General features: G+C 39.2%; 1 protein-coding gene across 1 annotated transcript; it reads right to left on the bottom strand.

The window, feature by feature from the left end:
- Positions 1–3,692: 3,692 nt before the first annotated feature.
- On the bottom strand, positions 3,693–14,520 carry prkcda (protein kinase C, delta a). Its single transcript, XM_056750988.1, has 18 exons — positions 14,235–14,520; positions 10,666–10,794; positions 10,304–10,503; positions 10,115–10,181; positions 9,208–9,367; positions 9,050–9,081; positions 8,808–8,893; positions 8,603–8,732; positions 8,375–8,475; positions 8,211–8,295; positions 8,007–8,137; positions 7,749–7,922; positions 5,787–5,878; positions 5,455–5,517; positions 5,221–5,359; positions 4,936–5,124; positions 4,704–4,832; positions 3,693–4,615 (listed from the first exon to the last, which is right to left on the bottom strand). The coding sequence occupies exons 2-18, from the start codon at positions 10,772–10,774 to the stop codon at positions 4,457–4,459; spliced, it is 2,046 nt and encodes a 681-aa protein (XP_056606966.1). The 5' UTR covers positions 10,775–10,794; positions 14,235–14,520; the 3' UTR covers positions 3,693–4,456.
- Positions 14,521–16,022: the final 1,502 nt, after the last annotated feature.

Below are 16,022 nucleotides of genomic sequence, written 5' to 3'. Positions count from 1 at the left end.
AAGCGCTCTCGCCACTGCCGTAAACGGATCACGTGTGTCGTGCGTTACTACAACAGGAAGTCAAAACCATCTTATTTCTATGGTAACAAGTCAACGGAGTGTCAATGATATACAACCTAAAAAGCAATGAATTTTGATGCAATATATCCACAAATTATTGAAAATAGTAGTAAAAATTTGTGTTTGTGAGTATATAACACAAATTGGCTACAGGGTCTCTGGTCTAAGTTTTGCTATAAATATATTATTCTTGGAGAAACGTATCAAACATAGACTAATAAAAAATATAACCGGATTTTTCTGTCAATATACATTTAGAATAACATACGTATGCTTATGGTTTTTAATGAATGAACAGATTTGATTTTTCCAGGACGTGTTTCAGCAGGTTCCAACAGTAGAGGGCGCAATGCTACAACATATAATGGCACATTTCACGCTTTTCAGTAATCTTCATTTATAATGAAATGACCATAGTTATATTGAATAAAATAAAGGACCAACCAACTCTGTGTTTTTTATCAGTGTATACAAGTAATAGATAGTAATAAAACGGTAAAACCCATGTGGTCTGTGACAAAATATTTTACATATACCCCCCACCTCCCTCAGCCACATGACTGACCTGCTTCAAACGCTACTTTTACTTTACATTTATGCATGTTACAGACCTTTTTAAGGGAATATACTTTTAACGTCTGGTTTCTAAGTTAGGAATGTTGTTTTACATTCACACATCATACGATCCAAACACATGTACAAAAATATCAACATGCAGGGAAAGCAGATATTAAAGGAGCAGTTTTTTATTTACAGCGACCTCTAGCGTTATATTATAGATTTGCAACGACAAAAAGATGTCGTCGGTGATGACTCCCCTTCGCTTAACCTTAGTGAAAGCTTATTGAATAACGCCATTGGAAATGAAAGTGTTCCTGGCCAATGTGGTCCAAGACAGCACTTAGGGGCGTGGTCTTCACCACTATAAATCACACCGTCTGGACCACATAACCTCAGAAGGGGTAGTAAGAGGTAGAACCGCCCCATTTACCACCTACGACCGCCTACGGGTCGCGTAAACCTGCAAGGTCAAAATCCCATATGATGTAAATCCCATATGTGCAAAAACAGGCAGGGTATTTACATGGAAGCCTCTTCAACAGATCGCATTCATCGGCTCGACCAGAGGGAGAGCTAGAACTCTCAAAGCAATCTTAGGCCGGATGAGGACAGAGGGCGAAGGGTCTCTGCCGTTCTGTTACCCTCACAGATCTGGATTCTAGATCACGCTTCCCACTAAACCTTCATGCATAAAAAGCAGCATTAGCCGCCGCAGTCATAGGGGTTTAAAATGTTCGACACTGGACCGTGTCGTAGCCATTCATAATAACGTAAAATACACAATTAAACACAAATTAAGAGCATGGAAACCCCTCCTAGAGGGGCTAACGCTCCATTGTGTATACAACACTCATCGCAACAATGCGACTAGTCCTCGTCCCAAACATTACCCACACATGCCAGTGTGGAACTCGGAGTTGGGGTGTTCTATCGACTCAATAGGAACGGCTAAGAGAATCTGCAAATTTTATCAGATAGGGGGAATCATTTTGTTTAAACGGAAACAGCAAGCTTGTACTTGGCTAGACTACTATTAGCACATCCCCTACAGGTGGCCTCGTGACAGGGTGACAAATAAACGCAGTGCGCAATCTCCTCCATCGCGAGCAGACATCAGTTGCCCACGTGAACCTTCACAGATGAGCTCAAACCGAGACTGAGTCTGGAGAGCGTGATCATATGTTTACACCCATGCTCACCACTGCAAGACGCTGCACTTGGGGCCTTCTCGGAACATTACACTAACGGGCCACTCGACAGGACAGAGACCTCAAAAATAAGCGAACGGCGCCCGACAAGTGGTGTAATGGCGCACATGATAAGGGCAATAAACCGAAAAAAGGGCGCACGTTTCTTTAGGGCGCTGTGGCGGCTGCAGAAATCAGGCAGCCAGCTTACTCCTCACCGACTCGCGAGGGAGACACTTGGGGCCGAGGTCTCGCACAGCCTAGGTGAGGACACAGAAGACCTCCACTCCACTTGCTCCCTCTTGGAATCAGACAGGTCGCTGTCGGAAGCTGCCAGCAACATTAGCTCATCCCTGAGGCGCTAAACAGGACTCTAATCGGTGAAGAAGACCAGCGCTGATGGCAGTCATGCACTTCATTTCCCCGGGGGGAGGGGCGGTAGTCCCGACGGCAGCACGATGCCTAACAAAATCTCAGAGGGTGGCGACCCTCCGAGCCCTCATCAACTGCACCGGAAGGCAGTAGAATCGGAGAAATCGCCTCTGCATGTGCCAGTGATCCTGTGTGTCCTTTGGGTCGATGGGCCCAGAACATAAGGCACACAAGGGCATGCTGGAACACAAGAGTATAAGGATCCTAGTTCTTCCAGATTCTGAGATTATGTGGTCCGGACCGGACGGTGTAATATATAGGGGTGGCGACCCAGCGCCTAAGCGCCGTCTTGGACCACATTGCCCAGTTACATTTCCATTTCCAAAGGCGTTATTCAATAAGGTTTATAGAAGGTGAGTCCCCTAACGTTATCGCAATGTTGAGAGACCTCTCTCGAAAGGGAACTAATAACACCCTGTAACCCGGATGCTGCAAGTCATTTTTAGAGGGGCAGCTTAATATTACACAAAAATGTATTATAAATTGGTCTTTTAATAACATATATGACATTATATTTACAAATGGTTCTACCAATTTGCCTGTTCCTGACATTTGAATGTCGTTTCTTACTTTAAAACCAAAAGTAAACGGCTTGTCCTCAAGGAAGGTCTGCATTCGGTAAAAATTTGCAAATAAAATATTTAAAATTCACATTGTATGTCCTGTACATTATCCCTAATTAGCAGAGATACTCTTAGAAATCTATGGAGGTACTTTCCAGCAGAGACGTTGAAGAGAAAGATTGTCTAAAAACTACTCCGAGGAGGTTGCTTTGATTCGGATCAGTATGTGAGAAATATTGTTTCTTCTGTTTGAACCAAGATATGTTGTTGTTGGAGCAGTTTTGAGCGTCATTTTTTTTACCTGAACCCCTTTAATATATTGTAGGCTAATGTTACTCCCCCAAAAGCTGGAGAGAGAGAGAGAGAGAGAGAGGGAGGGAGAGAGCGCATTGGCGCTCAAACTGGAGAGAGAGCGCGTTTTACTGTTTTACTCAAAAATGAATACATTTACAGTTAATCTGTGGGTCACATACATTCCGAAACGTAGATCGTGATCCATTTTACCACTATACTGCAGGGGAGAGAAAATGCGCGTTGTAGAGTTGTTTGTCCATTGAGGGCTTCTGTACAAAACATGGCTGCGAATTCAATGTATGTTGGCCCGCTCTGTATGTAGATATAAATAGCTTATTCTAAGGTATTACAAACATACCGTTTCCTTATGTTAGGTCTTTGTTCACCTCTGAAGAAATAGTTTTGTATATTATATTGCATTTCTGTCAATAGCTCATGCTAAAAACCACTTATTGTTCCTTTAATTTATTAGTGTTCTAGCTATACCACTTTACTGTAAAGCTGCAAGTAATGATGAAATCACGAAATGATTTATTACGTGAATTTATATTATGATTGTGTAGAAATATAAATGATAGTCCATTTCAGTCTTTTCACAATGAATATGTTTATTGGACTCCGTGAAATGTATCATTCTCAAGCAGTCATGTATGGGATTTCATCATGTGCTTTCTTAAGTACATTTTATAAAAACAATCTTAAAAACAACAATATACAGACTAAAACGTCAAACATATGACACACTTTTACTAGGATAGCAATACCTCTGTACCACAGACTTTTTCCATACGAATTAAAATACAATATATTTATTATTTAATACTATTGAAATGCAAATTCTGGTTGCACAAATGTAATTATGTACACACACACATACATCTGGAACCGACACACATCATAGCAGAAACATACACCATAGTTGTAGCATGCAGATGTTGATTTAAAAAATACTTGTATATAATCTGACTTTATTCGTTTTCTTTTTTATACTTCTTTGAACAGCTTTTCTCCCAGAATGAACAAAGAGCACTGTTCATGCATTTCTAGTTGTACTAAAGTCTGTACTACACCCTACTTAAATTATTTTTGACATCCTAACTTTGCAAGAACAAGTTAAAAATTGCAGCAAGATTGGGGCACCCTTAAATCCAACAGAAGTGCAATCTTACTGACACAATGTACAGAAACCATCCCGGCTTAAAATTCATATTGGTTTAACAGGACCCATTAACAGATGACTGGGCAGCTTTTATGTCATTCAAGTATTAAATTTGCAGGAGTGCTCCTTGTTGGTTTAGGTATAACAGCAATAATCTGACAGAATATTATAATTACAGGATCAAACTAGATGTTCATTTTTCACTTTTTCAGAAGATGCTCCATTCTTGGATTTATGAATGAAAAGCCAGCGAAAGCATTCTGGTCCATGGAATCAATTAGTCCTTTCTCGCAGTGTGAGAGACGGGGTTTCTCGCTTAAAAACTCACGGTCGAAGTTACTGCAGTCATTTGGAGCTTTCTGCAATTTGATCAGGAGAAAATTAGCGAACAAAGAAAAACACAAAAGCCTCAAGAAGAACGAGACGGAAAGAAATTAAAGAACACACCACTTTTGGTTTGAAGGGTGGGTCAACTTCTCTCCTCTCCAGTGCAGACCAATTGACAGACTTGAAGAATGATTGGGTTCGTAAATTACCCACAATCCCTAATCGGCGTGATGGGTCACGCTCAAAGAGCTGTACATAAACAACAGCAAGCAAGAAAGGAGGAAATAAAACATTTAAAAAAGAAATCATCAATAATCTTCAAAACATAAAATTAATTCGACTGCGTGTTAACCTTTTCCAGCATTTCTCTTGTATCCGCTGTGATCCAGCGTGGATAATGAGGTGTATCCATTCGGATCGATTCAAACAGCTCGTCCTCATCATCGCCATGGAAGGGAGATTGACCAATCAGCATCTCATACACCAGAACCCCAAATGACCACCAGTCTACAGAGAACGTGTACTGCTGACCCAGCAGAATCTATGATTTCCCACAAACACATCAAGTGTTAATAACTGGCAAACGAGACTGTTGGGTACTGTAGATCAGAGAGTGAACCAACATCAGATTTTATACCTCAGGAGCAATATAATCTGGAGTTCCACAGAACGTTGTGGCCCGATTCTCCCCGAACACATTCTCCTTGCACATGCCAAAATCAGCGATTTTTATGTGTCCGTTGCCATCTAACATCACATTATCTAGCTTAAGATCCCTGACAAGATGAGAGAGCCATAATGTAAAACATCAGAAAAAGGGCATATGAATTCTTTTAGAAAAAGAAAGAGGATATAGAAATAATGCAAATACCTATAAATAATGCCTTTGGAATGGAGAAACTGCAGGCCACAAACTATTTCAGCTGCATAGAATCTGAAAAGAGATAAGAACATTTAACAGAATTTAGTACATATGATCATGTGTACATACATAGGCCTATAAATACAGTATTTATAGCTGAGGCTGAATGATAAAATGGCAAGAGAGCTATGTTGCAAATTCTTGTCAAAATGTAGCAACTTTGAAGATTATAAGATTTTTTCTACCTTTTAAAATAAGTAAACTCAAGAAAGAGAAAGTGTTGTCAAACTTTTTACTGGTAGAGTGTATATAAACATTTTGTTTTTGCATGAGTGACATACGTGGTTCTGAACAGGTCAAAACGGCCTTTTTCCTGTATATGGAACATCAGGTCTCCACCATTCAGATACTCCATCACAAAGAACAAGTGCTCCTGTTAAACATCCATAAACATGAGATAAACATTCAGTGAATAACACTTAAAAGTAAACACCAAGAATGAAAAAGACAGTATAGTTTATAGCAAATCAAACAATAAAAAAAACCCAGACAGGTTTGTATTCAGAAACCTGGTTAATAAAAAGGTGTGGTGGCTGTGTTATTTAGCCATCCTTTGTTTGCATTTGGTTTAGAATAAAAAAATGCATTTTACATTGCATTAAAACAATCCAAACCACATTTTGAAGGCTTTTGATTAACTTTGTTCCCCAATCCAATTTGGTTTTTAAACAACGTGGTATTAAGTCTGACAGTTATTTTGGAAGTAATCTGACCCATCTATTCAGACAGTATACGGTGAGGGAAATAATTAAAAGTACTCTTAAGTCAGCTTGTTTTGTATATAAAAGATGCCTGGCAACAGAATCTGTATCTTCCATTTCAACCTCTCTACCACCATGGTCCAGACCAAATAGGTTTTAATGGATGTCAGGACCAAAAGATTGTAGCCCTCAACCTTAAATAGGCTACAGACAGAAGCTCAGAAGGAAACAACTGTTGGTGCGATTATTTGGAATTAGAAGAAATACAAAATAACTATCAAGTGCCCTTGGTCTGGAGCTCCCTGCAGATTTCCCCAATGGAGTAAAGATGATCAAGGTTAAAGATCGGCCCAGAACTACACGAAGAAGCTTGTTAATGATTTCAAGACAGTTGGTACCACAGTTAGCAAGCAAACCATTGGTTACACGCTATGCCACAATTGATTGAAATCCTGAAGCACCCGCAAGGTCGGCCTGCCCAGCTCATCTGAAGTTTGACAATGAACATCAAAATGATTGATGAGAAAAGGCTTTGACGAAAGTGCTGGCACAGCTGTGAGACCAAAATTGACTCCTGTTTTTGGAGGGAGAGAAAAGCTGACGATGACCCAAAGTACACCATCCCTACAGAGAAGCACAGTGTTGGAAACATTATGCTTTAGGGCTTTTTATCACTGCTACGGGTACAGAATGACTTCACCGCATTGAGGGGCTGAGGGACGGGCCAATGTACTGTAAAATCTAGGACGAGAAAATCTTCCCCTTAACTAGATCACTGAAGATGGGTCGTGGATGTCCCTGTAACATGACAAAGACCCAAAACTTATAGCTAAGACAACCAAAAAAATGGCTTAAGACAAAGCACATTAAATGTCCTATTCAGTCTCTAGACCCTAGTCCTATAGAAAATCTGTGAAGGAGGCCAAAACTCCAATTTGCTGAGCGACAGCCAAGAAACCTTAAAGATTTACATAGTGGACTAAAATGTATCCTGACACATGTGCAAACCTGGTGACCAACTATCCGAAATGTCTTTTCTCTCTGCTTTCCAACAAGGGTTTCTCCACATAGCACAAAGATATTTTTTCTCAGGGATCAAATACTTATTTCACTGATTGAAATGCAAATCAATTTATAACCTTAATATACAATTTTCCCCCCTTCTTTTTTTTATATTCTGTCTCGATCAGTTAAAATAAGCCCACCATAAAAATAATAGACCCCTCATTTCTTTGTAAGCAGGCAACTTACAAAATCAGCAGGGGATCACCCCTCACTATAGGTAGTTTCAGGTATATCAAGCTACATTACATGCAGCAAGAATCAGCAAAATGGCAAAGACGTTTAGAAAACTTGATTTTCTTAGAAAAAGATTTGTTATGACGTCTCATCTAAACTCTTGAGGCACACAACCGAACATCAAAGATGAGCTAATGGAGAAACTGTACCAGGACTGTGTTGCTGCATGTGCATTTCCTTATTCTGAGACGTGAAGCATACCTGTGTGAGCACTGTGTGCGCTCAAATATGTGCACAATTTACCTTAGACTGAAAAGTGGAGTAGAGATGTGTAAGGAACGGATTGTCCCAGGCGAGAGCAAGCACACGTTTTTCTATCATGGTGCACTCAATATCGTCATCAATCAACACCACGTCTTTCTTCAACGCCTTTACTGCAAACCATTCACTAGAGCCCTTTAACTCGGCTAAAAACACCTAACAGAAAGAAAAATGTTTAAATGCATACTTTTTTTGTGCGATGATCCTGAGCCAGTCTCATTGTGCTTCTGAATGCTTTACCTTGCCAAAGCTTCCCTTGCCCAGTACTTTATGAAAAGTGAATTGCTCAGCAGTGATACGTGTTTGGTGGATGATTTTAGACGGTGGGCGAGGACTTGATCCCTCCCACAGAAGCCCATAAGGAGCCCCATCTACAACACAACATAACATTACTGTCAAATTACAATCACATTAGCAATCACCACTGAAGTCAAATGCGCTCACCATTAACATCTAGTCCTGGGCTTTTGTTATAATCCTGGTACACCCCAACATCCTGGCTGTTGGACTCAGGACGCTTAGTGGATTTCTATAGCAACACACATTCATGTTTAATGTTGCTACGTGCATACATTACATGATATCAGAACACATGCAAGTCTACACACCTGACTGACTTGAGTTAGAGCCTCTGCCAATAGTTTCTGGTTGATGCCACACAGGTTGGCAACTTTAGTTTGACACTTATGATGGACATTCATGGAACATTCTGAGAAAGAAGACAATTATATAATGCAAAGTATATAACCAGGGTCCAAAATGAACACTTCATTTAACCAACCACTGTGTATAAAAGCATACAGTCTGTAAATTTTGTCTGTGTAGGATTTGTTTACCTTCACATTTGAGGCCCTGTTTGACAAGACCCCATAGCAAACTCCCACAATGGTCACAAAAGGTGGGACTCATGTAGTTGTTATTCTTAAACCGATGTGGCATGTCAATCTTAAACCGCTCTTTCTGAAACTGTGTACACAGACAGAGTTAAAATTATTTGTATTAACATGATACACTCACTTGTACAAATCATGCAGAACATACCACAGTGTCACGACTATTTGCTGCTGTGCCTGTGCACCTTCCAATAATTTTATCAATGCACTTCTTGTGAATCGCTGCATTGCATTCTGGGAGAGAAAAAAAATATTATTGAGCTTCTTATATTTACATTTACACCATTAAACTATTTCAAAAACATCCCTTATACATTTCAAAATATCTAAGTATCCGTGTTTGTGCATGTATATCGTCTATATTTTGGAAGATGGCAAAAATATACGTACGTCGACACTTGTAACCTTGCTTATTGAGACCCCTGTGGAGCAAATGACAACTTTAGAAAACTCATAGATGATTGTGTGGAAAGGTCTGCCATAAAGATCAAATCTGAAACCAGAATTATGTGAAGTGTAAACAAAGTCTTAGAACACTTAGGACTGACCAAACAAATTCTCTGCAGACAGAGCAGAAGGTGGGCTGTCTGAAGAAGGTGGCGATGAACTCATGGTTTTTGATGTTGTGAATCTTAGCTTGTTTAATAGCTCCACGACGTCGATTAATAGTCGGTGTCTCTTCTTCTACAACCATTGACTGCCGACTTTCTGATTGGGACAAAGAAAAGAAAAGACTTGGCTTCATGATTCGTTTTCAAAACACTTCAGGTGTTACACATCTGCATCTTTTTAAAAAATGCGAAATCTGCGGTGAAGCATTTGGGCAGAAAATAGCAGCTCTGACATGTTCACAGTGACATTCCAACACACCAATGTCTTTAAGGGGCCAAAGAAAAGGATTCACACACACCCACTCACAACAAACAAGTGATCAGATAAGAATGGTTCCTCCCACAGCTTAAAGGTATGAGTTTGACTCAAGCCGAAGTTGAAATGGGAGTCTCCATAAATTATAGGGGTTTCAATGAGGTACATGCCGTTGAGGTATCATTACTGAATCATTAACTCGGGGGAAACTTACTGAGCTGATATAACACAAGATTCAAGTTAATTTAAGGGAGGGGCCTTCACAAACTCCTTGACAATAGGCACTGGTCCGACCAATTAAGCCAGATGTTTGAACTACTTTTCTAGCCTTAGGCTAGACTTTCAAAAAAGACAAAAAAAAATGCTGCTTATCCTTATAACCAGTCATTGTAGCGATTTTGGCTTGTTGCAAAATTAGAAATGCATAGGGTCACTGAGCAAAAATAGCTTATTTCAATGATGTTAGTGCGAGTTTACAGTCCCAAAATTGTAGTATCTTTAAAAAACGGATAATGGGTTCCAAATGGACTGGGAACATAACTTGAAATCACTGCACAAAAAGAGTGAGAATGCGTGGTAGCGTCTTACCTGTATCTGTATCCTCCAAAAATAACTGTACAGACATCATTACCTTCCCAGAAGGCTGCAAATCAACCTGAAAATGAATTGAGAGGTTTATGCACATGCACAACTGCAAAGTGCGCACATGCGCAACTGCAAAGTGCGCACACACACTGACATGCACAAATGCAAATACACAACTCCAGTATAGCGTACCCAAAATTCTGCACACCCGTTAGCCTTTTTGCATCGCTCTGCCAAAACGGACACGCCCACTGTAACTTCAGCTAAAGGTTCCTCTGCAGTTCTCATGAGCAGCACTTGTATGACACGTCCCTCATAAATATGTGCATCAAAAGGGGATCGCCAGGTAGGATACATGGTGGGCTTCTTCTGAATCAATGTTTTTCCTCGCTCTTTAGAGGAAAGAGCAAAACGTTGAGGTCAGCAAACGTAACCTTACCCTAATGCTTTATTTGGATACCAACAGCAGTAGAATAAATGCTGTTTTTGAACAAAGTCATGCACTTGAAACTTTCATACCATACATACTCTCACCTACACTCACATGCACTTACCGGTGCTCAGAGCTTCCTTCATTTTGACGGCGCAGAAAGGTGACTCAGCCATTGGTGAGAATGTGCCAAGATCAAAGGCGTTAAACGCAATTCTCAAGAAAGGGGCCATGGCAACCTTTCATGCACAGCCTAAAAAATACACAGAAAAACAAATCTTTAGCTTCAGTGATGCATTAGGTTTAGTAAGAAAGGAAAATTTGAGCAGTACTGCATTATGCAATAATAATAGTAATATTATTATGAAATAATAATAATAATACCGGCTCTGATTTGAGTTTTGAGCTTTTGCCAATTCAGCTTTGTTTTTAGTCAAAATTCTAGAATTATACATTAACACTTTGGTTCATTTACATTAACATTACATTTAGCAGACGCTTTTATCCTAAGCAAATTACAGAGAGTTCAGGGAGCAATGTCATACAGGAGCAATAATACATTAGGTTCTACAACCAAGTTACTAGTTTCAACAAAAGCCAGAACAATACCCGTTGAGAAAAAGAGCGAGGGTTGGTTTCTCATTTAAAATAATTAATTTAAACTTAATTTATGTGGATCACAAAGTGAACTATAGTGGATGTAAACAAACCAGTTATCTTTGCATTCACACAGTCTCTGGCCTTGGAACTATTTTGGTCCATTTTAGTTGTAAAAAGGGTCTTTTATTCATGTAATATAACATCTATTATATTATATATTATAAAATATACAATAATAATAATATTTTGCAAGCCAGAGCACTTTGTGCCAATAATAATATATAAGTTAATGTTCTGAGGTGCTCTTGGTTCAGTTCACTAAGAGTTTTGTGTCAAAATAAATGTGAACTGCTGCCCCTTCTGATGTGTCCATATTTTTTATCTATATTGTCAATACAATAAATCATTAGATTTGACTAAATATCGCTACTGTCCTTCTGAAACCATGTATCTCCATATTTATATTTAAAAAAATATTCATCTTCATATCATTATTATTAGTCAACCTTTATTTTAGTTGCTGGGTTTTGCAAATATCTAACCAACAAAAAGTATTAGAAGTGCTTGGAACCTTTGACAACACAGTTTTTAATCATTTAAAAAGCACAGAGTTTTTCTATTTCCTGAAAAACAGCAAGATGCGTCTCAGGTTTTGAAAGGACAACGACGATATGCAACAATATCTTTCAATCAGTGTATTTTTCAATCATTATCGGTTTTATGCATTTAATTTCTTTATTATTCGAATGCAATATATGTGGAATCTCATTTGACCCAGATGAGCTTTATAGGTTAAGCTAATAATCGAGTTTAGTCTTCTATAATATTAGTGCCCCACCCTCTTGTTACAATACAAACAATATGACTAATGCTCTGCCTGCGTTGTAAAATGCCAAAATAAACAGACACTCATGCAATATTTATAAACAATTATTTATTCATATTTATTGCCCACACTGTACTTTAATTCTTATCCTCTCTAGTAATACAGTTTATAGGAAGAAAAATACATTTTCACACCAATACAAACACAGATCCATTTTGAACTCTACTTGTTCAAACATGTCCAAAAATGCACGGCAACCATTTAAACAGGCCACGCACCACATTTCAAAAACCTAAATCTGTCCAAGAGCCAGCGAATCAGTTGTTTGGAAGACTGTGTCAATAATTTAAGCTTGCAGCATAGTAAAAGTCGATCTGTAACAGCACATGACATGCCAAACATAATTTCAAACACACACACAGGGGAGGGATGTGTCGAGTAGGCAGGTGTGGTTAACACAGACTCCATCTGCTTTTCTGAACATGTTTAGTGTATTTATAATAGATAACTAAGCCTAGATTAAGAGTTGCATTTTAAAGCTGCAGTTCACCCAAAAATGAAAAATTTTCATTTTTTACTTACACTTATCATGTCATTGCAAACCTGTATAACGTTCTTTTTCTGCAGAACACAAAAGACAATATTGTCAAGAAAGTTGTAAACAAACAACACTGGACCTCATCTACTTCCATTATACAGACTCAAAACAACAGAGACATTTCTCAAAATATCTTATTTTGTAAACCACAGAAGAGTCATGAAAGTGCTATGAGAGTGAATAAATGAAGACAGAATTTTTGTTTTTGGGTGAAATATGCCTTTAAGGGGTTTAAAGGACAGATCGGATGTGTCAATCCTGCACCCCATGCATCACTATTGCTAATGGTTAAGATTTTATCATATAACATTTCACAAGAACTTTACTTAGTGCGTTGTCAACAATGTAACTATATTGTCATTTTATAACATTAAACCTATATCAAACCAGACTTTTCATCTGGCACACCATCTTCTTCAGTACGAACATATCAAAGAGACTCTTCTGATTTGGGTTAGCAACAAGAGCAATACCAGAAACAAATTGTCATTTAGGCCATGAAATGCTTATACTGCAAGTACAAACCATACACTTCCCGGCCAAGCTTAGTCTCTAGCAACACCGTTTATGTTTTTACTTAATATTGGTGTCATCTGAAGCATGTGTAAGAAATCCATTTTCATTACTGCACTCTTACAGTATCATTGCTGATTTCCAAATTCACATACAATATGTAACGTGTACAGGACAGGAAGGAACTATCGACACACTTAACAGAGTGAAAGAGTTGTATGGCGTAAACTGTTGAACCACAGCAGGATGTATGTCTTCACTGCATACATGACACCACGTAGCCACATAGTGGGGTAATGATTGATAGTCTATTGGAGAAATAATGAAACAACCACAAAACCCTTCCTATGTCACTCATGAAACGAAACGTATTCTCAAACACGCACCGGTGCGTGTCAACTGGAAGCACGATCAGTCTGTATTGTAGGCTATATTAGATCAATAATATCGATAATAGAGAACAGAGTCAGCGGTGTTTTAAACCACTCAATGTCATTAACGTTACAGTTCTGAGGTTATTTAAGGATAACGAATAGGAAATACGAACATTCTGAAATAACGTTCAGTTAAACGTAAAAAACCTCGTCTCAAACCTATTGGCTGCCTACAAAGACAGCATGTTTGAACACTAACGTTATGCTCGCGTGCAGTATATGACACCATGCAACTTAAAATGATTTGACATATAGAATTGGTTTCCATATAAACTGGCAAAGTTGTCTATATTAGTTTTGTCAGGGTAGGACAAAAACGATTTTTAAAACTACACGTCACAACTAATATGTCAAGGTCCAGTAGGCACCAGTCTGCACAACAGACGCGACAGTGTGTAACGTTAAGTCATTCTGAAACTGTGGGTTGCACTGCGCCCCTACTTTAAATATCATGACCATTATATAACTTCAAGCTTCGAAAACTTTTTCAACAAACATACGGTCACGTTAACAGAAACACTCCCGGCCCTCTACAAACACTAAAACACCTCATTCAGTCGAGCGGCTGGTGTCCAATAACGTTGCACACACAGCCTGCCTTTCCGCGTCGAACAAGCAAGAAAAGATAACGTGTAAAACGCTCAAAAACGCCACATAATGTTTCATCACGATCGATCAATACTCGCCCATAACACCTAGAAAAAGGCTTGTTAAAAACTCACCTCCCGACGAAGAAATGTTATTTTCTCCGATCCGACTGATTTAGTCTGTGATTGAGCCGTTTGAGGAAGTACAGTGCGCTCTTGGAGTTCGGAGTAAAGTAGGGCGGAGTGACGTCGCACAGGTGCTCTCTTTTCTTCGCGCGATCCCTTTTCTTTCACGCGCGCTGCGCGCACACGAAGGTGCACCTTTAATGACCCAGCCCGCTGAATAGAGGAAACAGGTGCGTTTTGACGGATATTTTCTGTGAATTTGGGACGCGCATGTGGGACGCGTGAAGGGCACTGGTGGAGCGACTTCTCTCAGATGTCCCCTGCATTGATGTTAAGCCAGCGTTATTTCCACTGCTGGTCACACACATGTGGAGAGAGACAGTAATGGGGGTTGCCCGAAATTTATATGGTTTATTTAGAGGTGTTGAGATGAGAAACAGACCTGTTTCTGGATTCAGTATTGTGTTCATGGAATGTTATCTATACTGAAGGGCATACAACTGTGGATATTAAGGAGGCGTGATCTATAGACCCTAATATATTGTCCTGCTTTTGGTCCGCAGTGCTGTGGAGTGAATGTCCTAGATTTAAGTGTGTGGGTGAGATTTAAAATAGGCAAGAAACAACAGTATGTTGCAGAGCCAACTTTATGTGTGTGCAGATATCTGGTGCAGTCTTGTGGTTGTGAGGGGGTTGTTTCGCTATCCCTTGGCTGCATGTAATATCTTTGAGTGAGCAAACCTACACTGTGTATGTAACAACTGTGCCCATTTAATAATAGCTGACTTTGTGTGAAAAAAATACAGACAGTTTAACTGAGGGCATAGGGGAATTAGTTGAAATGTACTAAGAGGGGCAGTTTAGAGAGCTACACACATAATCTCTTTCTTTTTCTCTCTCACGCACACCATGTAAACAGATGTCGGTCAGATAAGTGATGTCTTATACAAGTTATCACCAGTAGTGGACAAAACAGAAACCAGATTTCTTTCGCACCTCACCACAAACATATGATACATTACAGTACACCTACCAAGTACTATTTTCAACAGTTTAGAAAGTACGATGATATAAGCATTCAGACTAGATATACATACATGGCATGGACTGTTTTTTACTCAAAAGTCACTACTGCAGAGGAGAACTGGCACTCCTTGAGGCTGGTTTCTCCAAAGGTTTTTTCTCTATTTATTTATCATTGGAGTTTTGGTTCCTTGCCACTGTGCTGTGTTGGCTTGCTCGCTCACCGGGAGACTGCTGATATTATAACAACTTCTACGAAATCCCTCATCATTGCTTTTATTAGGATGGTGTTCACTGTTTTTCCTTTTGACACTAGTTTTCCTCTCATGTGTTTTCTATTTTATGTGAAGCTGCTTTGAAACAAAAAAGACTATTTAAAGGGCTATTTAATTAAACTTCACTTGACTCGACTATTTGTGTCTTCAGAGACCAAAAAGAGACTTCTTACAGATTGAGAACAGACTGTCAGGTTACTTGGGATAGAAAAATAATGGATTTGATGCTTTTCGTATATTGTAGGAAAATTATAAATCTTTGTTCCTCCCTCTGTCTCAACTTTCTCGCTGCTGCAAAGCAGAGGAACATAAGGCATTTTAAAGACCCAAAAGTGTCATGACAATGTCACTGTGACATGGCCACACACAAACATTTTCTGTGTCACATTTTCTCTAGATCTCAAAAATTGCAGTCTCGGGGTATTGAAGACTCAATGAGGAGATTTTTTTATAAACTGTCAGTATTTTGTCCGTGTGGAGAGAACCCAGATAGGCTCCA

Source organism: Triplophysa dalaica, chromosome 6 (assembly GCF_015846415.1).
Source record: "Triplophysa dalaica isolate WHDGS20190420 chromosome 6, ASM1584641v1, whole genome shotgun sequence".
Lineage (NCBI taxonomy): Eukaryota > Metazoa > Chordata > Actinopteri > Cypriniformes > Nemacheilidae > Triplophysa > Triplophysa dalaica.
This window is presented reverse-complemented; position numbering and strand designations above follow the sequence as displayed.

Bases quoted from the DNA above. Each gene is read 5' to 3' on its own strand.
- prkcda (XM_056750988.1), bottom strand. From the start codon at position 10,774: ATGGCCCCTTTCTTGAGAATTGCGTTTAACGCCTTTGATCTTGGCACA. The intron at 7,923-8,006 runs GTAAAGCATTCA...TCTTTCTGTTAG, and splicing joins GCAAGGGAAGCTTTGGCAAG to GTGTTTTTAGCCGAGTTAAA. The intron at 5,518-5,786 runs GTATGTCACTCA...ATCTCTTTTCAG, and splicing joins TTTGACCTGTTCAGAACCAC to ATTCTATGCAGCTGAAATAG.